The sequence below is a fragment of the Scedosporium apiospermum genome (assembly GCF_000732125.1).
Source record: "Scedosporium apiospermum strain IHEM 14462 chromosome Unknown SEQ_SAPIO_0096, whole genome shotgun sequence".
Classification (NCBI taxonomy): domain Eukaryota; kingdom Fungi; phylum Ascomycota; class Sordariomycetes; order Microascales; family Microascaceae; genus Scedosporium; species Scedosporium apiospermum.
The window spans coordinates 160779-184796 of record NW_015971797.1 but is presented as its reverse complement, the minus strand read 5'-3'; the positions used below and the strand labels follow the sequence as shown (position 1 = coordinate 184796).

At 51.4% G+C, this 24018-nt stretch overlaps 7 protein-coding genes and 3 pseudogenes across 7 annotated transcripts; 6 read left to right on the top strand and 4 right to left on the bottom strand.

Moving 5' to 3' along the window:
• Positions 1 to 2299: 2299 nt before the first annotated feature.
• Positions 2300 to 3747, top strand: SAPIO_CDS5014 (putative Monooxygenase; the record flags this gene model as incomplete). The annotated part of the gene is made up of 2 exons (XM_016787421.1): positions 2300 to 3031; positions 3112 to 3747. 2 exons carry the CDS (start codon positions 2300 to 2302, stop codon positions 3745 to 3747), a joined length of 1368 nt encoding a protein of 455 aa, XP_016642923.1.
• Positions 3748 to 5292: 1545 nt separating this feature from the next.
• SAPIO_CDS5013 (uncharacterized protein) lies at positions 5293 to 7402 on the top strand (the record flags this gene model as incomplete). The annotated part of the gene is made up of 8 exons (XM_016787420.1): positions 5293 to 5436; positions 5505 to 5632; positions 5724 to 5796; positions 5862 to 5999; positions 6072 to 6150; positions 6226 to 6465; positions 6557 to 7163; positions 7231 to 7402. 8 exons carry the CDS (start codon positions 5293 to 5295, stop codon positions 7400 to 7402), a joined length of 1581 nt encoding a protein of 526 aa, XP_016642922.1.
• A 322-nt stretch (positions 7403 to 7724) lies between these two features.
• SAPIO_CDS5012 (Homogentisate 1,2-dioxygenase) lies at positions 7725 to 9138 on the bottom strand (the record flags this gene model as incomplete). Its single annotated transcript, XM_016787419.1, has 2 exons — positions 7725 to 8979; positions 9038 to 9138. 2 exons carry the CDS (start codon positions 9136 to 9138, stop codon positions 7725 to 7727), a joined length of 1356 nt encoding a protein of 451 aa, XP_016642921.1.
• Positions 9139 to 9912: 774 nt separating this feature from the next.
• Positions 9913 to 11223, top strand: SAPIO_CDS5011 (annotated as a pseudogene; the record flags this gene model as incomplete).
• Positions 11224 to 11468: 245 nt separating this feature from the next.
• SAPIO_CDS5010 lies at positions 11469 to 11789 on the bottom strand (annotated as a pseudogene; the record flags this gene model as incomplete).
• Positions 11790 to 12434: 645 nt separating this feature from the next.
• SAPIO_CDS5009 (NmrA-like family protein) lies at positions 12435 to 13541 on the top strand (the record flags this gene model as incomplete). The annotated part of the gene is made up of 2 exons (XM_016787418.1): positions 12435 to 12539; positions 12720 to 13541. The coding sequence occupies 2 exons, from the start codon at positions 12435 to 12437 to the stop codon at positions 13539 to 13541; spliced, it is 927 nt and encodes a 308-aa protein (XP_016642920.1).
• A 125-nt stretch (positions 13542 to 13666) lies between these two features.
• Positions 13667 to 14522, bottom strand: SAPIO_CDS5008 (uncharacterized protein; the record flags this gene model as incomplete). The annotated part of the gene is made up of 2 exons (XM_016787417.1): positions 13667 to 14266; positions 14403 to 14522. The coding sequence occupies 2 exons, from the start codon at positions 14520 to 14522 to the stop codon at positions 13667 to 13669; spliced, it is 720 nt and encodes a 239-aa protein (XP_016642919.1).
• Positions 14523 to 16155: 1633 nt separating this feature from the next.
• Positions 16156 to 16830, bottom strand: SAPIO_CDS5007 (annotated as a pseudogene; the record flags this gene model as incomplete).
• A 2749-nt stretch (positions 16831 to 19579) lies between these two features.
• SAPIO_CDS5006 (Amine oxidase) lies at positions 19580 to 21346 on the top strand (the record flags this gene model as incomplete). The annotated part of the gene is made up of 4 exons (XM_016787416.1): positions 19580 to 19769; positions 19825 to 20072; positions 20140 to 20970; positions 21050 to 21346. 4 exons carry the CDS (start codon positions 19580 to 19582, stop codon positions 21344 to 21346), a joined length of 1566 nt encoding a protein of 521 aa, XP_016642918.1.
• A 982-nt stretch (positions 21347 to 22328) lies between these two features.
• Positions 22329 to 23990, top strand: SAPIO_CDS5005 (Cytochrome P450 oxidoreductase; the record flags this gene model as incomplete). Its single annotated transcript, XM_016787415.1, has 3 exons — positions 22329 to 22643; positions 22704 to 23066; positions 23148 to 23990. 3 exons carry the CDS (start codon positions 22329 to 22331, stop codon positions 23988 to 23990), a joined length of 1521 nt encoding a protein of 506 aa, XP_016642917.1.
• Positions 23991 to 24018: the final 28 nt, after the last annotated feature.

Sequence of the window (24018 nt, the reverse complement as noted above, 5' to 3'; positions counted from 1 at the left end):
CACCTCTTGACGCAATATTGCAGCGCCGTTGGAATCTTCCCGAAAAGATTGCCTGGAAATCAAACGGCTACCGAATCTCAAGGTCAAATCTTTTGGTCCGTATTCACGGTGCAATGGAAAATGGACCAGCGTTGCCTTCAACAACAGAGAGGAGAAGAAGCAGGCGCGGTTGACTACAACACGATGAACCCGGCTGCAGCAATCCAGCCTGGATTAGAACCTCCCACTCCCCGACCGAATGATGGGGCTGATTGCGATAGTGATGAGTACCCGGACGGCGGAAAGTCGGCGTGGATATGCTTATTCGGTTCTTTCTGCTCCCTGTTTGCTGCTCTGTCCATGATGAATTCGGTGGGCGTGTATCGCGACTACATTTCGGGGAACCAACTCAAGTCCAGCAGCCCGGGGAGTATCGGATGGATCTTTGGATTTTACAATTTTTTCAGCTTCTTTGCCGGCCTTCCTTTAGGTCCCATTTTCGACACCCATGGTCCGAGACTCCTCTCCCTGTGCGGTGCGCTCTTGTTGACAGCTACCTACCTCGCGCTTGGGAGCTGTCAGGAATATTGGCACTTCTTCCTCTGTTTCGGAGTTCTTGGGAGTTGCGCCACCTGCCTTCTTTTCACTCCTGCCGTCGGAACCGTGCAGCATTGGTTTCTAAGACGCCGCGGCTTGGCTACTGGGCTGGCCATTTCGGGCGGGAGCGTCGGAGGCATCGTTTCACCGCTGATAATAAGCGCTCTGGTGCCGAAAATAGGATTCGCCTGGACGATGAGAGCCATGGCTCTCATTATGGTGCCGTTCGTGGTGACGGGCTTTCTTCTTATGCGCAGCCGATTTACCGCCGCACCAGGAAGCTCACGATTCGCTTTCGTCCCGGACCTACGAATTCTGCTTAAGCCGCGGATGGCAATCTTGGCAACTGGGGCGCTCTTCATCGAGCTAGGCCTCTTTATACCATTGACATATGCCGCATCCTATGCTATATCACACGGAATGTCTAGCGAGGTGGCATACCGGATGGTCACGCTTTTGAACGTGGGTTCGCTGCTTGGCCGTTGGCTCCCCGGGTGGATGGGCGACAAGATAGGCCGGTTCAATGCTCAAATCATTGCGCTGGCTCTATGTCTCGTATCGGTATTTGGGATATGGCTTCCAGCCGGCCAAAAGGTTCCTGGGTTGACGGCATTTGTCATTCTCTTTGGACTTGGAAGTGGCAGTGGCATCAGCCTTGTTCCCGTATGCATCGGGCAGCTCTGCAAAACCGAAGACTATGGGAAAACGTTTACAGCAGTTTATAGTTTTGCAAGTTTTGGGTAAATAACCTCCCCCCGGAGAACTGCCGCGCAACACATTCCAGGACTAACCAACGCTGCTATTGCTAGTTCCTTGATCGGTGTCCCACTCGGAGGGCAGATCCTTCAGGTTGCAAAGGGGGACTACCTAGGATTGATTCTTTTTGCCGGCCTTGCCTACGCGATAGCTCTCGTGAGCTTTGTTGTTGTACGACTTATGGGTGCCAAAGAGAGTCGGACTAAGAAATTTTAAGGAAAAACAAAAGAAAGTGGAAAGGCTGCTATCCGGTTGAAGAATCAAGCAATCAGACCATTGGAGATACCGTGTGTGGTGGTGTGGTGGGAAAACCTTGCCTCCATTCGCCCTCGTCTCCAGAGTCCAGAGTCCAGAGTCCAGACTCTCGGGGTCTCGGGTGGGCAGGAAGCAGATCACTTCGGAGCTAGACCCGAATCAGGTAACGGTGCAATGCGGAATGGTGACCCAATCATGTATTATTCCGTGAGTGTGTTAGGAAATAAAAATAATTGGATGATTATTTCCGGCGTTCCATCCCGTCTGTCCTGTTGTCTGTTGTGCAGACAGTAGGCCTGAGCGACTGAGCGACCGAGCCTCATTTCCCGCCAACGTTCTGTTCAATCTTTGGCTCTGTGTGATGCCGCCGCTCCGGACCTCGCATCTCGAATGGCAGCGCTCCCGACCCGGTTTTCCCTCCATCCAAATGCGAATCATATCGGATGACATCCGGTTATGCTGATTGAGCCCATTAGTCGGCGGATTCCGTGAGCTTCGCGCATCCTATCTACTAAGTCAGAGCGCGACATTTCGATTTGCACATATTAAAGAATTCAAGGATAAAACTATCTCGCTTCACAAGAAGTCCGTGAATCAGCGAACTTATTGACTCCAAGACTCCCAAGGTTGCCCGTTTACGTACAAGCCATTTTGTTCATCCCTCTCTACAACACAACCTGTACCTAGCGTTTAGATCGCCACCCACCCAAAAATGACCCAAAGCAACCTGAACCTCCACGTGCTCATTGTCGGGGCCGGCTTTGGCGGTCTCACAGCGGCCATCGAGTGCCGTCTGCGAGGCATGAAAGTCACCGTGGTTGAGACATACCCGACAAGCTCCGAATACGGCGACATCATTGATTTCTTCGCCAACGGCGGGCGTATCATCGAAGCCTGGGACAATGGCCGCGTTGGCCGTGAACTGATGAAGGTGTGTATCAACCAAGGCGACAAGTTCCAGTACTGCAGGGCCGACGGCACGGTGATGTGGGAAGAGGATTGGATCCTCGAGCCTCACCACTTCTGGCGCCAGTATGGTGGTCACCGAGGCCAGATGCACACCATCGTCTACAACTACGCCGTGGAGCTCGGTGTGGAATTTAAGCTCGGTGACCGCGTTGTGCAGTACGTCGATGGCGAGAAGCCGAGCGTCGTTACCTCCAGTGGGGCGACGTACGTTGCCGACGTTGTTGTCGCGGCTGATGGCCCACGGTCCATTGCGAGGCAGCAGGTTCTCGGACTCCCGGACACGACGGTCAATAGTGGATATGCCATCTTCCGTGCGCAATTCAACTTGACCGACGACCATAAAAAGAACCCGCTTCTCGCTCCCTTCTGCGATCCTACCGCGGATCTAACTAAGCTGTGGATCACCAAGGACCTGCACATGGTTGTCTACTCCTGGATGAAGGGAACCAGTCTTGGCTGGGTCCTGACGCACAAGGTATTATTATCTCTCTCTAGTAGTCCTAAATGCCCGATTGTGTCGTTACTAATACCCATGTTCTTCCCTAACCCCTCTAGGACACGGAAGACATTGGCGAGTCCTGGTCATTCCCGGGAAAGAAGGAAGATGTTCTTGCCTGTCTGACGGAAGGTGGTTTCGAGGAGAGGCTCCATGAGATAGTCAGGGCGACCCCGGCCCACAAGCTCGTTGATTACAAGCTCGTATGGAGAGAACCCCTGAAGACGTGGCTCAGCCCATCCGCTCGCATCACTTTGATGGGAGACGCAGCCCATTGCCACCTGCCCACCTCTGCTCAAGGTGGAGCTCAGGCCATGGAAGATGGCGTTGCTCTGGCTGTTTGCCTGCAGCGGGCCAAGGGAGATGTACCCCTGGCCCTTCGCGTGTTTGAAAGGATTCGCTTCAACCGCTCGCACGTCACGCACATGGCATCCATTTCGGTTAGGGATGGTTATCACAACGCCGATTTTGATAGCGACTATATCAAGAAGAACCCGCAGATCCTCAACTTGCCACGGCCTGAGTGGGTTCTTGAGTATGATATTACGAGCGAGTCTGAAAAGCACTTTGATCACTTGGCGGCCGATGTAAAGAGCTACAAGCCAGGATCTATTGAGGAGTTGGCCCTTCCGGCTGGCGGTGACTACACCCTTGAGAGTCGAAAGGTCGGGAAGACGAAGCTGGCTGTCAGGTAATAACAGCCTAGGGGCATGTCAATGCAGCAGAATAGGTAGCAGCATAGACTTGGCAAATCTAAGCATTAGTGATTTTCAGAATAACAGCAGTATTTTCTAGTGAATTCAGAGTATCCTTTCCCCCGAGTGGCAAGTTGATATTCGATATCATGCCGGAAATTGAATGTGTCGTTCCCACATCGTATCTAGTTCTCAAGCAAGTTGACGTCGCCTCTGCCCATGACACCCTCAACACGCCCCATTCCAGTTCCCAGCCGTTCCAGCCCTTATTGCAGACGAGATTAGAAAAGCTGCCGGGAGGCGAATACGCATGTGCCACTTCTTCTTCTTAGTGACCTGTCCTGGATGCTTCTAATCCCAATCCAGGGCGCCGACTCCACTTCCCCGCACAAATTCGGCCTATTGCGTAAAGGATATTGCTTCCCCCAGAATCCCAGATCCAAAAGCCCGGACGAAGATTGCATCGCGCAGGGGTGGATAAACTCCCCACTCGACGAGAGCAGCGCATGCTTGATATCTGAAAGTGTGGGACCGATGGATTAGAGTTTGGCTTGGATATCCTTGGCTGGCATCAAGGATTCGCAAATCCAGCCTGTAAATAGATTACCCGGTGCTCCTACACCGCTGGGGCCCTTATCTTTAGCGGTACCAGGCATCCCAATTTGGCCTCGGGCGCAGATAATGGATGCGGGAGAGGGTCTCATACGTATCTGGCCCCCCCTTCCGATGTTACCTTCTGCCCGGATACCCTGGAGGAAACACGGCATGACCAGTACTGGTACTGCATGTCCCCAAAGCTAAGAAAGTCCTTCACAAGCCCATTCTATATTTCCGGGATTGAATCCACTGTAAAGATCAATAAGATTACAGCCACATTTAAACTTCGTAGACAAAGGAAATAGTTGTATTGCGCCTATTCTTCGGGGTGAAGAGTAAGAAAATAATGCCATAATAGATAACAGAACATAATATTCTGGTAATGTAATTAGAAAGTCCTAATAAAGCTATTTCTAGTGGTATGTCCTCTATTTTTTGGGGGCATTTTGCAAACTTGAAATTCCCCGGAACCAATGGCGATGCCAAGGTACTTTGTATTTACTTACATATTGATGTACCTGTGAATCTTGTTCACTTCGTAGGATTACCGGGGTCCCTGGTGTGCATGATGTACAAGGTACGAGAGTGTATCTAATAGTGCGTTGCCTTCTGATAGCGCCTCTTTCTCTTGTCTCTTCTTCCCGATAAGCGTACAAACGTTGGCGGTGCTACTTCTTCAGTGCAGAGAAAGTAGAACTCTGACAGTCCAAAAAGGTTCTCTACGGCAACCGCAGACTGGGACCTACGGTACACCGAACGCATCGTCTGTCTGGGATACATTTATTTATACCTGCCTTCCCTCGCTCTTTCATACTCTAATACCGTCGTTGATGAAAAAACGAGAGTGTCGTCTCACTACCACACAGAAGAACCATCTCAGGCTTCTCTGCCAACACTTGACCTCCAATCACCACCGATACATCAACTCTCTTGCTACACGACATCGTCATGTCTAAGTCAGAGAAATCCGCCGTCATCTCTACTCATAGGGATTCCGTATCCGTCATACACCCAACAAATGGAACTGCCCAGGTGAAAAAGAGGTTCAATTTCTGGACGGCCTTTAGCGTCGCCGTCTGCACCTCCGGAGCGGTATATCTAGCATGCCTTTTCCTTGACTTCAAAACACTGGTCACTGGCTAATATACTATCACTTCTAGTGGGAAGGCTGGACGGCCTCTATCGCCCAAGGTATCGCGGGTGGCGGTTCCGTGGGTCTCGTCTGGGGTTGGGTGTTTGTCTCCGTCGGAATCACCTGCATGGCTTGTGCCCTGGCAGAGTTCGTCAGGTGTGTAATACTTTTATACTCCTCTTGGCTACATCCACACTGGTATTCATGTTGTTCGGAGACTAACGTCAGCCTGGAATTTTACATCTAGTATGTGGCCATCCGCTGGAGGACAGTATGTTTGGTCCGCCAATCTTGCTCCTCCCAAGTACTCTCGAATCCTGGTACGTAATCGACGCAGAGAATACCAAAAACGAGGTGCTACATAGCTGACACTACGGCGAAACAGAGCTGGACTACAGCCTGGTTTGGTCTTGCCGGCCTTTGGCTCGCGGCCTTGTCTTGTGGTATTGGAGTTGCAGTTCAGATCCAGTCGTACGTAATAGTCAACAGAGAATACGAACCCAAGACCTGGCATGCGTTTGTGGTAATTATCCATTTCTACACTCATATCTTTTCCTTGTCCGCTCACTTAAACTAATGGAATCGTGGCTTCTAGATCTGCATTGCTTGCATGTTCTGTTGGATAATAGTCAACATTTTCGCTGTCAAAACGCTTCATTATATGAATATGACGAGTGAGTTCTCGCGATCAACCGTATTCCGGTATAATCCCCTCATCATGGGTTACTGACTTATATGGCAATTAATAGTCCTTGTGCTCCACGTTGTCGGGTATTTCGTCGTCATCGGCATATTGACTGGTTTCACGGAGGAGAAGCATGACGCCAAATACATCTTCACCCACTTCCAAAACAGCACCGGTTGGGACAGTGATTTTGTATCTTGGTCCATAGGACTCCTTGCCGCTCTTTACGCCTATCTTTCTATAGACACGGCAATCCACTTCAGCGAGGAAATTCCCCGAGCAAATGTCCTCGTTCCAAGAGCCAGTGAGCGACGCCCACCCACCAATTTCATTCCCTCCCCCACAGTAGTATTCATGAGCAGCTCTTTTTTTAACAATTCTCTCCCTGTTTCTAGTGGTTTTGCAAGCTGGTAGCACTGCGTTGATGACTTTTCCGTTCATCGTCGTTGCCATCCTTTGCATCGGCGATATCGACGCGGTTCTCGGTTCTCCCATCGGCTTGATGAGCCCGTTCACGCAGATCCTGATCAATAGCACGGGAAACGTCCCCTTGTCCACCTTTCTCAATTGCATAAGCACAACTGTGGCGATGGCAGCCGGCTTTGATCTCTGGGGTGCCGCATCTCGGGCCATATGGAGTATGGCTCGCGATAACGCCCTCCCCCCGGCCATGGCGAAGCTCCACCCTCGCTGGGGCGTTCCGGTTCTCGCCAATCTCATTTTAATCGTGCCCTCTATCGCGGTTTTCCTGATTTACATTTGGAATACTACGGCATTCTACGGCATCATGGCGGGTGTCCTCGTCGCGTTCCAGCTTTCCTATGTGGTTCCGCTCGGCATAAACATCTTTTACACAGCCTGGTGGAAGAAGGATCTTGTGAAAGGACCGTTCAACATGGGGAAATTCGCCTTGCCAGTCCACATCATCGGCTTTTTGTTTGGCTGTTTCATGGTCTTGTTCATGTCATTCCCCGTTAATAGTCCGGTCAACGCTACCAATATGTGAGCTAACCTCCCACTACTCTCCCTAAAATGTGCGCTCACGCGTGGCTTGCTAACAAATTCCCAGGAACTATGCGGCGACAATTCTCGGTGCCGTGTTTATACTATCTATGGTACTTTGGGTATTTTATGGGAGAAAACACTACTACGGTCCTCTCGAGTTTGCTGCGACTGAACCGATGTCAATGTCGGTCGAGGGGGAGGTCACTAGTGATTCGAAGAATGGCGATTGGGTTTGAGTAGAATCAGACAAGCCGGATACCGCAATTTTGTATGTAATGGATTTACTTCTAGTAACGCCAATGCATTCTTTTTTCGTTCCTATCACACAAATTTCGACAGGCCTGGCGGATGTAGAAATGCATCCAAGTGTGCTTCATCAAGATTGTGGACGCCTCATTATACATTTGGTGCCCACACAAGTCAAGGCCTCAGAACTTGGATACATCTCGACAGTTCAGGGCAGAGAATACATGACACTCAACTAGGAGCACTCATTCAATTTGGTACTATCCAAAACATGCTCACTAGATTACCGAAATCATTCCACGCCCACTTCTATCACGCCCCCTCGCCGGTGGTGGGCCACTTAAAGTGTCTTTTCAGTGGTACCCATGACTCGGCGTTATACTCCGGCTGCACCTTGCGACACTTTTCCAGGGCCCAATCAGTCACGCCAATCATCAACGGGCTCTCGAACATGAATGCCATGCTCCCATCTCCCACCTTAAAAGGCTTGAGGTCCGCCGCGCTAGCCTTTGCGTGGGCATCTGCGTCGGGGCCGTGGGCGCTCATGACGTTGTGAAGACTGGCACCAGCCGCACGGAAGCCACCGCCCGTTTTGGCGTCGTACTCTCCCATGATGAGCCCCATGAACTCGGACATTGTGTTGCGGTGATACCATGGCGGCCGGAACGTGTCCTCCTGCACCAACCAGCGAGGAGGGAAAATGACGAAATCCGCCGTCGGGTTGGTGAGCACGGTGTAGATGCTTGGATCAGGGTGATCGAAGCTGATGCTGCCGATGGCGTTGAACCTGCCGAGATCGTACTTGTAGGGGTAATAGAGACCGTGCCATCCTACGACATCAAACGGAGTGTGGGCCTGGTTTGCGAGGAACATGTTTCCATTGTATTTTGTGTAAATCGTCCACGGGGTATCATCCTCGGGAGCGTCATCGAACGAAGCAACCGGTGCTTGAAAGTCGCGCGCATTAGCCAGCCCGTTGGAACCGATGGGACCCAGCTCGGGGAGCTTGAAGTGGCCATCGTGAAGCTCCATGATGTAACCCCGAACCGGTCCGTCCGGGAGGTCTACACGGTACTTAATGCCGCGGGGAATGACAACAATCTCGTTTGGCCGAGCCAGGATACGGCCAAGCTCAGTCTGGATATCCATTACTCCGTGCTGCGGGACGATGAGAAAGTCTCCATCGGCAGAGTAGAAAGCCTGGCGTGCCGGCATAGACACACCGGCAGCGTAGATGAAGATGCTGATTCCCGTCTTCATGGCAGGGCTGCCAACGCCACCGAGGTGCTTCAACGAGTGTACCCAATCGGCTTTATCGTCAAGATCGAATGGATCCCACCGGAGCTGCTGAGGGATGTGATGGATGGTTGCGGTCGCCTCGTAGTCATTGTCACGCTCAAATGGAAGATGGGCCGCTGATGGGAGAATACGGTACACCCATGTCTGCTGGTTTTCGCTTCGGGGTGCAATGAAGGATGTTCCCGACAGTTTCTCGGCGTAGAGGCCGTGGTTGGGGACTTGGGGCGAATTGGCCCCGATTGGGAGGGTATTGGGAATGGCCTCCGTCCTAATCAACAATATGTTATGTTAGTACGTCTAGGTATCTTTGTCAGGGGAGGGTGGACTTGAGAAGCCGTGACAGGCAAGGGAGGACCGACTCATGGTACGACCCAAAGCCGTTGAGGTATTGGTACTTTTCCGGGGTTGAAAACTTAGTGACTGGCATGTTTGTATCGGATACTTGGTGAAAAGCGAAGTGTGGTGGGGGATGGCAGTGGCAAACTCCGACGACCTTGAGAGCTATCAAGATATCGAATGGGTGTTGATATGTTTCGATGCTGTCTCACCACTAAGGGACCATATCAGCCTTCATATATTCTTTATCTATTCTTGATTACACCCTACACCTGGCTTATGAGATCATGAAAGTGGCGTGAGCTCGAGAATTGATAATCGCCATGAAGTGAGAAGGATAGTGATCGAGAAGCGACTTCGGCGCAGCCATTCGGTGTACCAAAACGCTGTCGAGATTTCAGGATACTTTCCACGCCAAGATTATACGCCTTCAGGTAGTAGCTGGACTGCGCCTGGCTCATCCTTGTCCGTCGTGCGAAGCAGTTGACGTTGGATGTTGGTGGAGTGGAGGCCCGGAATAATAGTCCATTGGCCGTTAATTCCAAGTCTCCATTCCAACACAGACCGCGGAATCACCACGGGTCCGGAGTGCCCTGGCCGCGGACTGCGCTCAGACGGCCTATTGGTACACGGCCAGGCTTGTTTTGAGGAGCGTCGATTTCGAGGTGCCGGATCAGGGAAGACATTCAACCAGAGAATATTCGACGAAAGCTCAACTATTTCTTACATGGCGACTCGACTCACAAAGTCGAGGAATCCCTATGAGTCTAGCCACCTGAGCTTCGCGCAAATCACTAATACTTGTCCCTTGTCAATTAACAAGACCCGAAGAACCAGCCGCCACGCCATAAAACATTACTGCAGCATGGGTCTCAAATCCTGGCTGCCCGTCGCGCCCTCGTCGCCATTCTCTTTGGCAAACATTCCATTCGGCATTATTTCGACGCCAAACTCCTCAACTCGACGGCCCGCAACAGTAATCGGTACGCATGTGCTAGATCTCAAAGTCTTTGCGGAGCGGAAGGGCTTCGCAGGGCTAGATGCCATCCAGCCCCATCTCCACGTCTTCTCGGTGCCGACCTTGAATGGGTTTGCCGCTCTCGGTCGGCCCGTCCACTCCAGGGTCCGAACATATCTGAAGGCCGTCTTCGCCGAAGATACCCCCTACCCCCAAGTCCTCCGCGACAATGATCCGCTCAAATCGAGCGCCTTGTTTGCCCTGGAGACTGTCACAATGCATCTTCCCATGGAAATCGGTGACTACACGGATTTCTTTGCGGGTGTCAATCATGCGTTTACTGTTGGTTCTCTTTTCCGGGGCCCGCAAAATGCTTTGCAACCGAATTATAAGCACCTGCCTGTGGCATACCACAGTCGTGCTTCCTCGGTTTTTGTTTCGGGCACTCCGGTGCATCGCCCTTGGGGCCAGATCCTAACGGACCCCACAGCCGACCCCAAGGTGCCAAGCCTCCGACCTTGCCAACGTCTCGATATCGAGCTAGAGCTCGGTGCCTTCATCTGCAAAGCGAACGAGCCTGGACACCCCGTTCCCGTTAACGAGGCGGAGCAAAACATCTTCGGTTACGTATTAATGAACGACTGGTCTGCGCGAGACCTGCAGACCTGGGAGTACGTTCCACTAGGCCCTTTCAATGCCAAGAACTTCGCCACTACGATCAGCCCGTGGGTAGTGCTCCCCGATGCGCTCGCACCTTTCTCAACTGCAGGGATCAAAAACGATACGCAGCTACTGCCATACCTGCGAGAGAAGGAAAAGCTCAATCAATATGACATCCGGCTGTGCGTCGAGCTGATCACAGGCGCGGGTACTACGGCCACCTCGACCGTCATCACGGAGACGAGCTCAAAAAATCTCATATGGTCCTTCCCCCAGATGTTGGCGCATCACACCATTTCCGGATGTCCCATGCGGCCGGGAGATCTGCTGGGCAGTGGTACCATTAGCGGTACTGATGAGAGGTCCCGTGGCAGCCTACTCGAGCAGAACATGGGCGGAAAGGCTGTTATAAAATTGGCAGATGGGCAGGAGAGGAAGTTTCTAGCCGATGGAGATACTGTCAGAATCACTGGTTTCTGTGGATCGGAAGAAGACGGACTTGTCGGGTTTGGGGAGTGCTCGGGAACAATTAGGGAGGCAATCAAGCAGCCATTTTAGAAAATAGAGATACACGTATGTAGTGATGAAAAGGGGTACTGAGGTGGTGTCTATCTCCGAGGAGTATACAATTTTATTCCGTATTTCTGTGGACTGGTGCCTCCTCTGATTGCTAATCCTATCTTTTTCTGGTTCTTTACACAAAACCGACCGGAAAGAAATCTAATGAAGTACGTCAAGTATAATAGATTAACTTCTGACAACTCAAACGAGAGATCCTGATACCCCTAAATATCCGTTTCTACTTATAAAACGTTCTGAAAGTAAACCATCATTGCTCCCCGGTGTATCGTCCTTGCCAGCTTCTTAATCTCCCCATGCGCGGAGCACTGCTCGTCATAGTACTTCCAATCTTCCAGTGTTGCGAAAGTGGTAGAGGCAGCGAGGGTGTAGCCTTGGTTTCGCGCATCTTCAAAAGTTGGTCCCGCAGAGGCGGATACGATGTAGGGCTTTCCGTCCTTGAGGGCCTTGGTGGCCAATGTGCGGTATAGATCGATGAGGCGCTGTTGGTCCTCGGCGGAAGGGATCTTGAAGAGGGTGACGCGGGTGACGAGTTGTGTAGACATCTTGGCTGAGTGATGCTGGCGCGGTTGGATGTGCGGCGGGGCCTGAATGAAATTTTGAGTGGAATCTTGAGTGGTACCTCGAGCGGTATCTGGATATGGCCAGACGGTGAAATGTCGTGTTTTTGCAAGAAAGTAGAGTACCTAGCTGGCATTAAACGAGATGGAAACGGGGGTTGGAAGTGACCGGTAGACAAGGTTGTTAAGATGGTAACGGGGGAGGAGGGTCTTTTTGGATGATGGCCAAGCAATATATTGATCACTTAAAACTCGAGGAATCTAGGACAGCGATGGGCAGTGGTAAGTACCTCTCGCTCTGGAATCGATGAAAGCTTCCGTGTTAATCCCGTAGCCAATGGGGAGATGATCCACGAGTGTTTGCTCCAGTTCAAACGTATGGTTGGGGCTAGTGCCGTCCAGATAGCTCACCCAGCTCATTGACACAATACATGTTACTGCATAAACTCCCTGGATACCCTGACGCTGGAAGTTATCTTGTCACCGACGGTTTACAGCTATACACGCAGAAAGTTTCGAGCTTGTACGAATATTCTGGTTCCATTCAAACTATAGTGTTTCATTCTGTTACCAATCTCTCGTCAATACAACCAAGGCCACCTCGTTAAACAGCTTTTCTCCATCATAGTCATGGCTGTCGTCCTCGTTGCTGGTGGCCTTGGTGATATGGGCAAGCTCATCACTGAGGCCATTCATGATATTGGCAAGTATGAGGTATACGTTACCTCTCGCAGGGTAAGTCCGGATCGTCGTCCAACATTGATGCCATCAATGCCACCACTTTTCAGTATTTTCCCCAATCCGGTCCATCCTCTAAGGTGGGAAAGGCAATTAACGGATATTCTTCAGGCCCCGAAAGACTATCCATCACGCCTCTCGCCCTTAACAGGAAAGGAATATATGCCAATTATTCAGACGGATTACAACTCTGAGGACTCCCTGGTTGAGCTTCTGGACAAGCACAAAATCAACACCGTCGTTTGCACGTTCGCCCTGGATTTCCAAGCGGCCAGCGACGCCCAAATCACTCTCATCAAGGCTGCCGAGAGGGCAACCAGTGTCACGCGGTTCATTCCCTCCGAATTCAATGTCGACTACGACCAGGATGACGATCTTCTCCCGTACCCGGACAAAAAATACCATACTGTTGCCAGGCGTGAGCTAGAGAAGACGACTACTCTTGAGTACAGTTACATCTACCCCGGCATGTTCATGGACTATTTCGGAATGCCAAATATATCCACCCACCTCAGGGAACTGTGTCTCTTCGTGGATCCAACGAATGGCGTCGCGCTTGTACCGGGAGATGGAGAGACAAAGATGGCCACGTCTTATACCAAGGATATCGCTAGGTATACCGCCCTTGCCCTCGGCCTGGACAAGTGGCCTCGAGTTATGACCACGGCATCAAGTACCGTCACCATCAACGAGCTAGTAGCCTTAGTCAACAGGAATCTGGATACTCCTCTCAAAATTACCTATCAGCCTCTCTCTTCCCTGCTGAAACACCAGGATCGTACAATGCTGCCTCGAAACGTGCCGATCGCCGAGCACTTCCCTGAAGGGGTAGAGCAGCTCAGTGCACTCCTAGCGGATTTGGGTGCTTCTGTAGCCCTTGGAGCGTACGACTTTTCGCGCCTGGAGGGTCATCTTGACCTGGTAGAGCACTTCGCAGGGGAAACAACCCCGCCAATGAGGATTGAAGAGCTGCTGGACATGGCGTGGGGAAACAAATGACCAGACCAGGGATGGGAGTGCAAGTCGCAGGGATTCACAGCCACTGGGTGAGAGTGGGGAAGTGGCCTGGCCTTGATGCGGATCAGGAAACGGATAATACATTATTTTTTCGATAGCTACCAGTATCAAACTAATATTTGTGACTGACCGATCCGCTGCATTATGTCTTGCCACCGCTCCGGAGTCGCTTGTCCCTGGGCGACGAGGTCACGGTGCGCCCAAACCTCTTCCAGGATTTTCTGCCCATTCTTCGTGTTGTGCAATCCCAAGAGGTGAAGGCCATCCAATTTTGACTGCACGTAATTCCGCTCGTCGACTAAATCCATCTCAGCTCCGAGCACCACCAAGCACCAACCCAAGTTAGCTCCCGGGCCAAGCGCATCGGGGACCATGGTAAGAAGCTCCTGCGCAGTGCCGAGGCTTGATTGCATTTCCTCGGTAAGAGGTACTTCCGGACCATTAGCAATGCGATATACGTAGATATGGGACGCGTGTCGGAAGATCTCGGCTGTGGCGACGATTCGGCGTCGGAGCTCCTCTTGGGCCATACCGACGGTGGCGAGGGACGGTGCGGTACTCTGGCATGAAATGCTGACGAGAGGGTTGGAATCGAGGACGATTTCGGTCGACCGAATCTGTTTTTGCAAGTCGTCCACTTTCTCCTGAAGCTCTTCCGTCGTCATGTGGCCGTCTCTGGAAGATGCATACAAACGAGAAGCTGCCCACTGTACATCACTAACGTTAGCGCTACCGAGCACGGGACATGCTTCAAAGGTGACTGAGAGGAGGGGATAGGGCGAGGAGGGGGGCAAGGAGGAGGGTGCCGTTCAATTTCATCGGGCATCCTGCTCTGGGACTCACCATCAGCTTTAGCAATCTGGATGAGCAACCAAACAGGGCATCTACATAATTCCCCTGGCCTGTGGCATCGGTTTGCAGGTCTAGCCAAGACTCTAGCTCCGGCATCGCTGGTTTACCCATATTTAATGAGCTTTGCGTGTCTAGTAGGCAGACCCAGGTTTTCATGAAAGGATCGAGGTCCGAGCAGTCACCTCGACAGTGAATCCAGCCTCGAATCGCATCGTAGTGCCCCTTCCAACGGCCTGATCCGGAGAATACCTGGATAGAAAGATAGGGGCATTAGTAGACAATTTCGATATCTAAGGGCGGGATCGGGGAGGGAGTGTGGCCATACTTCAAAGGACACTAGCAGCAGCATTGCAGCCAGCGTGACTTGGCTGTGGATATGATCTGGTATCAAGAAGCGGTCTCGTAACGCCTTGGAGGCCGCGCGAAGATACTTCCGAGATATACTATCGGCTGTATGTTGCCAGCGGCTATGATGAGATGCAGCGACTGCGAGAGCGGCGTTCAATACAGCTGGCTCCCGAAGAGCCATGGGCAGTAGCGAGCGATATCCGTTTCCAGTGTAGTCAACTGCGAGAGCTATCCTCGCGATGTTTTCTGACAAACAGGGGCGTGGTAGATGAGCAACCAGTTTTCGGAGATGTTGATGGGAGAGGCTGGTAGGAAAACTAAGCATGAAATCGAACTACTTACGAATAAAATGCTGCATGAAGAAGCTTTCCTCAGAGGGGAGACCAAGGGCCGACATTTCTCCCGGTAACGCGACTCCAGTGCCGGACGGAGAGCTACCATCTGACGATATCGATTTGCTCCGGCGTCTTGACATCTTTCGTTTCTTCAACCCTTCGATTCCGGCCGGCCAATGAAGGCGAAGGCCATATCCACTGCAACGAACACCGACCTGTGTGCATGTTTTGCATTCTAAAATGAATGTAAAAGCAAAAACATGAAAATAAAAGTCAGCAACAGCCGTCAATGTTTTGTGGGGATTCGGAATTGCTACGCACGAGGAAGCCCGCCGTCACACGTCCTCTTTTTGTTCAAGCACGTCCAACAAGCTCCGGTGTCGTTCCGCCGCTCGGCAGGGGGCAGATTCCGTTCCATCTTGGGACCGGGCTCAGTTTGTGATGAGAGTATTTACAGGTATCACAAGAGATTGTGCATCCGTCAAACAGCTTCTGCGTCATCAGCATTGGCAAGAAATACCCCCAATTGCCGCAGATGCAAGAGAACCCCAAGAATGCAGGAATGATAGACAGGAAAGGATGGAGGGGCGCCGGGGGTGCTGGACGCGCTGGTACGTTTTGGTTATCAGTCCTCATCCAGCCATCGTCCATCCACCTGACCACCTTTGACTTTGCAAGAGCACACCCGCATCCTACATAATAGGTTTAGCTGGGACTGACCAGGAGATAAGAGCTGCGGGCAGCTAACCCAGGAAAGTCCACCATCCCTGTTCGGCGGGAGATACGCAGGGGTTGAAGAACGCGGGGTAATAGGATTAGCGTATGCATCTATCGAGGGATCCGCGCAGTTGGCCTTCCATAGTCTTGGAAGAAGACAAGCTGGAAGCTCCGAACAGTACGAAGTACATGTAGTTTATCGTTGAGGTATCCGCGGAAAATATTAGGGTTGCATAGTACTTCGTACTCGGTCACATTATCTTGTGTTGTACTCATTGTCCTATATTTCGTCTGCCCCAAGAGCTTCCTCACTTCCCTCATGACTAGGCAGGATTTCAACATTACTACTTAAACACATCCTGGGGAAATATATCAGGCCAAAGATCTGGTCCACCAACGCTTGACCCTAGACCAAGAAACATAGGCATCTCCGAGTTAAATAGTGGATCGTCCGCAAAAGCGGGAGGCTGCCCGAGGCCAAAGAGGCTTGAAAATGTGTCGCCGATGTCAACAGGAATTGAATCTCCGAGCTCATCCGGGCGAGGCTGGCGCGGGTAGATGCCTTGCAAGTACGTCGCCGGATTTGGCATCTGCCCTGACATGGAAGTGAGAATTGCGCCCGCCACGTGCACTGGTGATTGCGGCTCCATCGCGTCGGTGTCTGTCGTCATCAGGGCTGTCCTCTGGGAGTGTTGCTCTTCCGCGCTGAAGGCTGGGTGTTGCTGGGTCTCTACGCCCTCTTTAACCAGCCCTCCCTGTACTGCCGAGATGTTGTCACTTTCCCCGGCGGTAGATTCCAAGTCCTCACCTGCGTCAATATCCCCGGAGAGATGGCCAGCATAAGCATGTAACCATTCCGGGCCATTGCTGGTAGTCTCTGGACGAATCCGTTCCGCGCCTTCTTTTTCGGGAGGGTTCTGAGGAGACTGGACCGCACCCGATCCATTATCTCTGTTCTCCGCTTCTTCATCTTCTTCATCTTCATCTGTGGTTTCGGTATCCTTCGGGCCGAGAGGCATGAAGGTTGGCTCCTCAATGTCGACGAACCGACTAAAATAACTCCCAAATGCCGCCTCAACGCTATCCAGCGGATGTCTCAGTCCCGTGTTCGTTTCATGAACTTTAAATAACACGCTCATCTAAAAGAAGAATATTGAGTCAGCGAAAGAACCCATTAAAGTGAGCTTCATGGTGATCATCATACCCAATCCTCTGCTGGCTTATAAAACGTTTTTAAAGCGCCGAGCACTATGAACGCGAGCTTTAGATTTTCCACGATTCTATCGTCATATGGTTTTGACGATCTGTGGAGTCGATTTATAGACACGAAGGCGCTCTGAGCGCATGCGAAACCGACCCATACCGCATGCTATTTATTATTCGTCAAGTCTTCGTGTTTGGTCCGATTCAACAAGTGGGAGGAGCTGGCTTACGGAGTAGAATCCTCCGCCTTTTATCACATCTCGGGTTATTTCACAGATAGCGTCTGAGCTGGACACGCAGCGGTAAACCCTTTCTTTTAAAAACAGTGGTGGCGCTTGGGGAAACTCGATACACCGAACAACCGCTACCTCACCAGTTGGTGGAGGGCGTTCTGGGATAGGTAGGAAAGTTCGATTTAGGATGATGACGCCGCAGTGCCATACCAAGGACGCCATGATACTCCCGTCAAAATTCGATTTCGGCGAGTGGTACAGAGGGGGACCACCACCAAATCGAAAGGTATTCGGATGACGTAGTAGGTAATCTTCTAGCTCATCTTGAAGTTCTCTAAAGCGCGATTGCGGCGCCCAAGGGAGTGGATTCTGCTCGCCAAGGGGCGTGGAACACAGCTGATGGACACATACGAGTAGCTGGAGAAGTTCTACTAGATGCGAGCAATCTTCGGGACATGAGAGGCGTGAAGACTCTAAGCTGGGTTTCTTGGAGAGCCTCTCACAAGATGACCTAAGGACAGCGTGGCCCAGACAATGGGAAGTCTTTGTAATGGCCAGATATTCCGCAGCGACGTTTAGTGCCTCGATTTGTTCACCGTCCAGATCACAAGCTGCCCTGGCTAGTTCAATAAGACTGAATCCGGTCGCTTCTGTATCGTTAGTAAAGAGGCACTGCTCCCAGCGCAAAAAAAAAAAAAAAAAAAAAGGATGCCAACTCACCAATGTCCACCCACGCCTGCCGCCCGTGTGCTCTGCTCGCCTCGTAATCCACAAGTATACAAGTTGCTTTGACGTTGTTAACCTGTTTCCAGCTATCGGAAGACACCTGTATGGAATTCCGAGCTTCACGAGAGATGGAAGCTGCGAGCCGTCTCGTCTTCGGCCCTCGTACGGCCTTGTGGATGGTGAATCTTATGCTCGAAGCACATATCGCAAGGATCAGGCCGCGGGTCATGATTCCCCGTGCGAAGTACTGGCGGATTTGGTCGGGAGGTAGGAGCGATTTCAAATGTGCGTTCGAACGAGCACAAAATATCTCGATGAGATGGCATACCACAGATATATCAAGTGCGGGAAGCCTGCAATTCTGGTTAGCACAGGGTTGCTTTTGGGGGGTCGAGAGGCGTCTTCGTCGCAGCGCTGTCCTACACTTGCAAAATAGAGTCCTTCCCATAGAGGAGCTTCTCTAAATAGGGCTTCCAGAGTGACTGATCAGAAAACTCGTTCACATCATCATTATCATCATCATCATCATCGTCGTCGTCGTCGTTGCCGTCATCTCCATCGTCATTGTGGCCCCCTTCCTGCTCCTCAGTATTAACCACTATTTGATCGAGCTCGACGATTTTCGGCAAAGTTTGCGGGGACTTGGCAGGTGCGACCTGGACTTCAACATCTGAAACTACCCTCTGTGCAGCAGATGGATGTCGAGGGGCTAGCTGGTGAATTATCCTCGGGGTCTGCTCAACGGGCTGCCTCGGTCTTGGACCACGCCGGGAGCGATTGTTGTTGTGGAACTCGCATTGTCGCCCACTCTCCAAACACAGCGTGCATGGTTGTGTACCGCTGCACTTAACCTTTTCGTATTGGTTAACATCGTTGGAAGTGATCTATCGCAAAATGCAGCCAAGGTGTGGACAGAGATCTGCTTCTCCTGCTTACCCTTCTTTTCCGGCAAGAGCCACAGGCTATAGTAACTTTCCTTCTGTAAGGACCGTGAATAGCTGGGAAATTGACGTCCGCCATCGTGATCTCAAATTACGAAGATTTGTTTCTGAGGTCTTGACGATGCCGTTTCTAATACTGCGACCAGGGGGTTCTGTGACCTGCCCACCTCCCGCCCCCGTGGAGGCATCGCTGTATCCAATCTCCACTAGACCCGTATTGTGCATAACCCCTTTTGTTTTCTTTTCCTTGGAGCGGACGGCGAGTATGTCTCTCATTGGCCAAAGTTTTTCCGGCTTGGCAACCGCACTTATCAGGTCGGTCCCACTCCCGAGGTACCCTTGTACCACAGCACATCGAGAAGCACCATTCCCAGACAAGGGACGAGATGCATTGCGAAGTAGAATGACCCGTTCCTGGGAGGCGGGTGTTAATGTGGCTCTATAGCAGACGGAACGATGTGTGAATGTTTTGCAACCAGGCTACCTGGTCTGCCCATTTTTCCAATTCCTTTTATGGGGCTGGGCTTGGATATCTTAAACAGTCTCTGATCGCCCTTGGAAGCCGTGAAGTTGTCTTTGAAGAGACTCGCCATCCACAGTCTCTTTCACTCTTGGATAATTGCATTCTCCATTTAAAAAATTCATACATCATCTTCGAAAAAAAAATGGTCTACTCTACTGAGGGTTTCACCTGGACTCCTTCCGGGGGTCGCCGTGATGGCCTCCAAACGATCGGTGCCATTGTCCCTCCGACACATACTGCCGAGTCTCAACCCGAGGACGGTGTGTACGATGTCATCGTAATTGGTGCTGGATATGCGGGCCTGGTTGCTGCTCGCGACCTAGCTACCCAGGGTACGTTACCCAGTGTCTCCAAGTTCGAGCCATAGCTGACATGGAGTATACCCAGGCAAGAAGACATTGCTTCTCGAAGCTCGCGACCGAATCGGCGGGCGCACGTGGCACGCTACCATTAACGGATTTAACTATGAGATGGGGGGAACATGGATCCATTGGCACATGCCTCACATCTACCGTGAGGTATCCTACTACGGGCTTCACAATGACTGGATCGTCACCCAGAATCCCCGTGGTAAAGAAGATTACTTCACGGCCACGACTGGCTCCGATCAACGGACCCTGACCCACGAGGAAGAGGTAACTTTCAACCCTTAGGATCCCCCCTTTCCCAAAGAAACATTGGCTCATAAAAGTAAACGTGTAGGCTGAGGAGACCGGCCGAGTGTTCCGCGATTTCTGCAACGTCGACGGGGACGATCTGAAACATGCTTGGAAATACGCCTTCGGTACGGGTCAGTCTCCCGAGAAAATGGCTGAGTGGGACAAGCTCTCTTGCCAGGACAGGCTGGATCAGATTCGGGACAAATTCACACCAGAGGAGCTTACGATGCTGGAAGGCCAGCTGCTCCAGATGGGCGGTAATACCCTTGATAAGCTCGGCCTTCTCGGTACTCTGCGCTGGTGGTCGTTGGGTTCGCATACTCCCACTGGGCTCAATGACATTGCTCTTCACACTCGGCTTCGCAGCGGCCAGAGTGAGCTGCACAGGCGTATCTTTGACCACACCCTGTCGACGGGCAACTTGTCCTACAGCTTCCGCACCCCAATAGAGCGGGTTGAGGATGCGGCTGGCGTCGTCACCGTGACTGCCAGAGACGGCAAAATATACAAGGCCAAGTCTGTTATCTGCACTATCCCTCTCAACGTCCTCTCGTCCGTTGAGTTCCTCCCACCGCTTCCCGCAGACAAGCAAGAGGCTTTGCAATATAAGTCCGTCAACAGGTGCAACAAGATCCATGTCGACCTTCTCGGGCCCGACTATCTCTCCTGGGCCTCTATCGGCACCCCAGGAAAGGGTTTGATATCGGCGTTTGGAGATCACCTTACCAACGCGGATAACTCCCATCTCGTCTGCTTTGGCCCTGACCCAGAGAGCCCTCTCGGTCTTTCCCTCGACGATATCGACGCAGTCAAGGCTGCCGTGGTCCAGCTTCTGCCCAAGAAAAAGCAGAGCGAGGCCATCATTACCCGAATTGTCAGTACTCAGGAAGCTCATTCTTTCGTTTTTTTTTTCCATTTTCCACCTTTTGTGACTCTCCGCGGCAAAATTCTAGATCTATACTAACTTGTATAACAAGGTTTCTCACGATTGGAATAGTGATGAGTTCGCTAATGGAACCTGGTGCTTCATGCCCCCCGAAGCTACCACTAAATACCTTACCGTCCTTCAGAGACCCCATGGTAATGTCTATTTTGCCAGTGCAGACTGGTCAGACGGCTGGTGCGGATGGATCGATGGGGCGGTTCAGAGCGGTATGGAAATGGCGAGGGACGTTATTCAGCATCAGAAGAAGGCTTCGGAGCTTGAGAAGGCAGCTTTGTTGAAGCCCATTATTCCTAATGGTATTTGAGTACGTTTCTGAGGTACTCTAATACTCTTTCATTAGATCAGTTCCACACCCAATTATTAGACCGCAGAGCGTTGGAGCATTTATATCATCACCATCATCATAGTAGCTGCAGTATTATTGTTTGGCCAACTAGAGAACGTCTATTGCAAACTTCCATCATCGCCTGTATGACGAGTAAAGTTCATTTGAACCATAGAACTTGCTCACTTCCATACTAGCTGCCAACTAACACCATAAATGGAGGCTCAAACTAGAACTAGCCCTGGGTTGAAGGGATCGCATGACAACCCCTATTTAGCTATCCCTTGAAGAGTAGATTCGGGGTCTAGATTGTGAGTTTATAACAAAGTTTCAAGGTTCTAAGCCAAAACTGGTAATGGTACGGAATCTACGACCACACCAGAACCGGCATACAAACCCCGAACAAGACCAGCTTAAGGTAAGGAAGCACTAGTGCTGAACCCCTCACACCAATCACCCATGACCAGCCATTTGAACTAACAATTCCGACCTGGCGACCTGCATTGACGTTCCAAGGTTACAGAAAGAGATGGCCTCCAGAACGGAACAATCGAGGGGTGCGTGTCTTGGTTCCATAATTCCGAACAGTCGTTGGCTAGGTCCAGTCTAATCGGTTGAGGCAGGGTCGTCTCTATTGGGCGACTCATGCGCCAACTGGGTTACGCTAAAACTTTCGGAAATGTGGGCACCAGTCGCAGAATCTTCCGAGATCCTGTTAGAAGTGACTGGTCGCATCTTGACACCTTGCTCTGCTACTGCCTTCCCTTCGACGGACTCTGCTATGTCCGAATTTCCTTGCAAGCCAGGGAGTCTCGCTCCAGCTATCATATGACGATAATGGACTAGATTCTATATAAATGGGGCTCCTATCATAAAGGAGTTGAAATGCAGTATTGACTGTCTCAAACGAACATTTCCTATTCTTCAAATACCATCACTAGGAGAGGCGTCATTGCCCATCATGTTCAACGACCACGTCAATACATTGGTCGCGAGTGTCGCAAATCACTACTGGTTTGTCCTCGCTGTCGGAGGCATCTCATGGATCTTGTCCACTAAGTATCTCACGCCTTTACGAAAGCTTCCTGGACCTCTTTTTGCGTCGTTCTCGAAATTCCCTAGGTTCTTCTCTGTCCTGCGAGGCCGTCCCCATGAATGGGAATTGGAAGCACACCGCAAGTACGGCAGGATCGTCCGAACTGGGCCGGAGCAGGTGTCAGTCGGCGATCCGGCGGCGATTAATCTCATATATAACGCTTCCGATAAGTTCGTAAAGGTATGTCGGACGACAAAAGTGAGCCGCAAGAGTCTCCAGAACCTACTGACGACGGCCCAGTCACAATTTTACCTTCCGTTTCATATTTACGACGAGGAAGGCATGCTCCCAGACCCTCTCGTATTGACGGACAAGGCAATGCATACGCGAATGAAACGGAATGCGTATAATGCCTACTCCATGGGCTCCATGTTGGAGTTGGAGCCTCTCCTAGATGGGGTCACGGACCGGTTTTTCACCATCCTCGATAAAATAGCTGAATCTGAGGGCGAACCTTGTGATTTGGGAAAGTGGCTACGATTCTACGCGACTGATGTTATTTTCACGGTTACCTTTGGTGAAGACCTGAATTTCATGGAGAAGGGAGATCCGATTGGCATGATGCCCATGCTAGAGTACATCATTGGTGACTACGTAGCGATTGTAAGTCCATCCCCAAATCCCGGTCTCTAGATATTGAGGCATTGACGAATCCATTTGCTGACCCCCGGCTAAAAATTGCAGGTGGGCCAATTCCCCTGGCTACACAGATTTCTGCTGGGGAATCGCCTCGTCGAAAAGTTGCTCCTCGGAAATAACGCGCTGAATGGCGCTGCGCTAGACTTGGCCCTTGGCCAGGTTACAAAGTTCCGAGAACGAGCGGACGAGGATACGGAAAAACCCTCGACCTTTGTACACAGGCTATTAGAACAGCAGAGGAAACACCCGGAATCTATCACGGATCGGGAACTCAACACCCACGCCTTTGGCAATATCACTGCTGGTGCTGACACGACGACCATTGCCATGCGAACCATCGTGTTTAACGTGCTGAAGAACCCTGAGGTTTACCGCGCCCTATGTTGGGAGATCCGCGAGGAGGCCAAATTGACTTTTCCGGTTTCATATCAAGCTGCCAGTGAGCTTCCGTACCTTGACGCCGTGATCAAGGAAGCGCTTCGGATTCATCCGCCAAACGGCGTCATGTATCCTCGGACGACACCAGAACAAGGCGCTACAATCTGCGGTTATTACATACCTCCCGGCACCGAAGTGGGCATAAGTCCATGGGTTTTACACCACGATCCCGAATTATTCCCCCAGCCCGAGAAATTCCAACCGGAGCGCTGGCTGACCCCCGACACGGAGCTTCTGGCGCGTAGGAAACGTTCGTTGTTCGCGTTCAGTGCCGGTTCTCATACTTGCTTGGGGAAGAATCTCAGTCAACTGGAGATTACGAAGATCGTCGCGTCGTTGATAGTGCAATACGACATAGCGCTCACAGACCCGGGAGCAGAGCTGTCGTTTAAATGTCGCTGGTTTACCCCCCAGAAGGGCTTGTTGGTCAAGCTCAGCAGACGACCTTAAAGATAGCGGCCACTACCTCCTAGAAAAC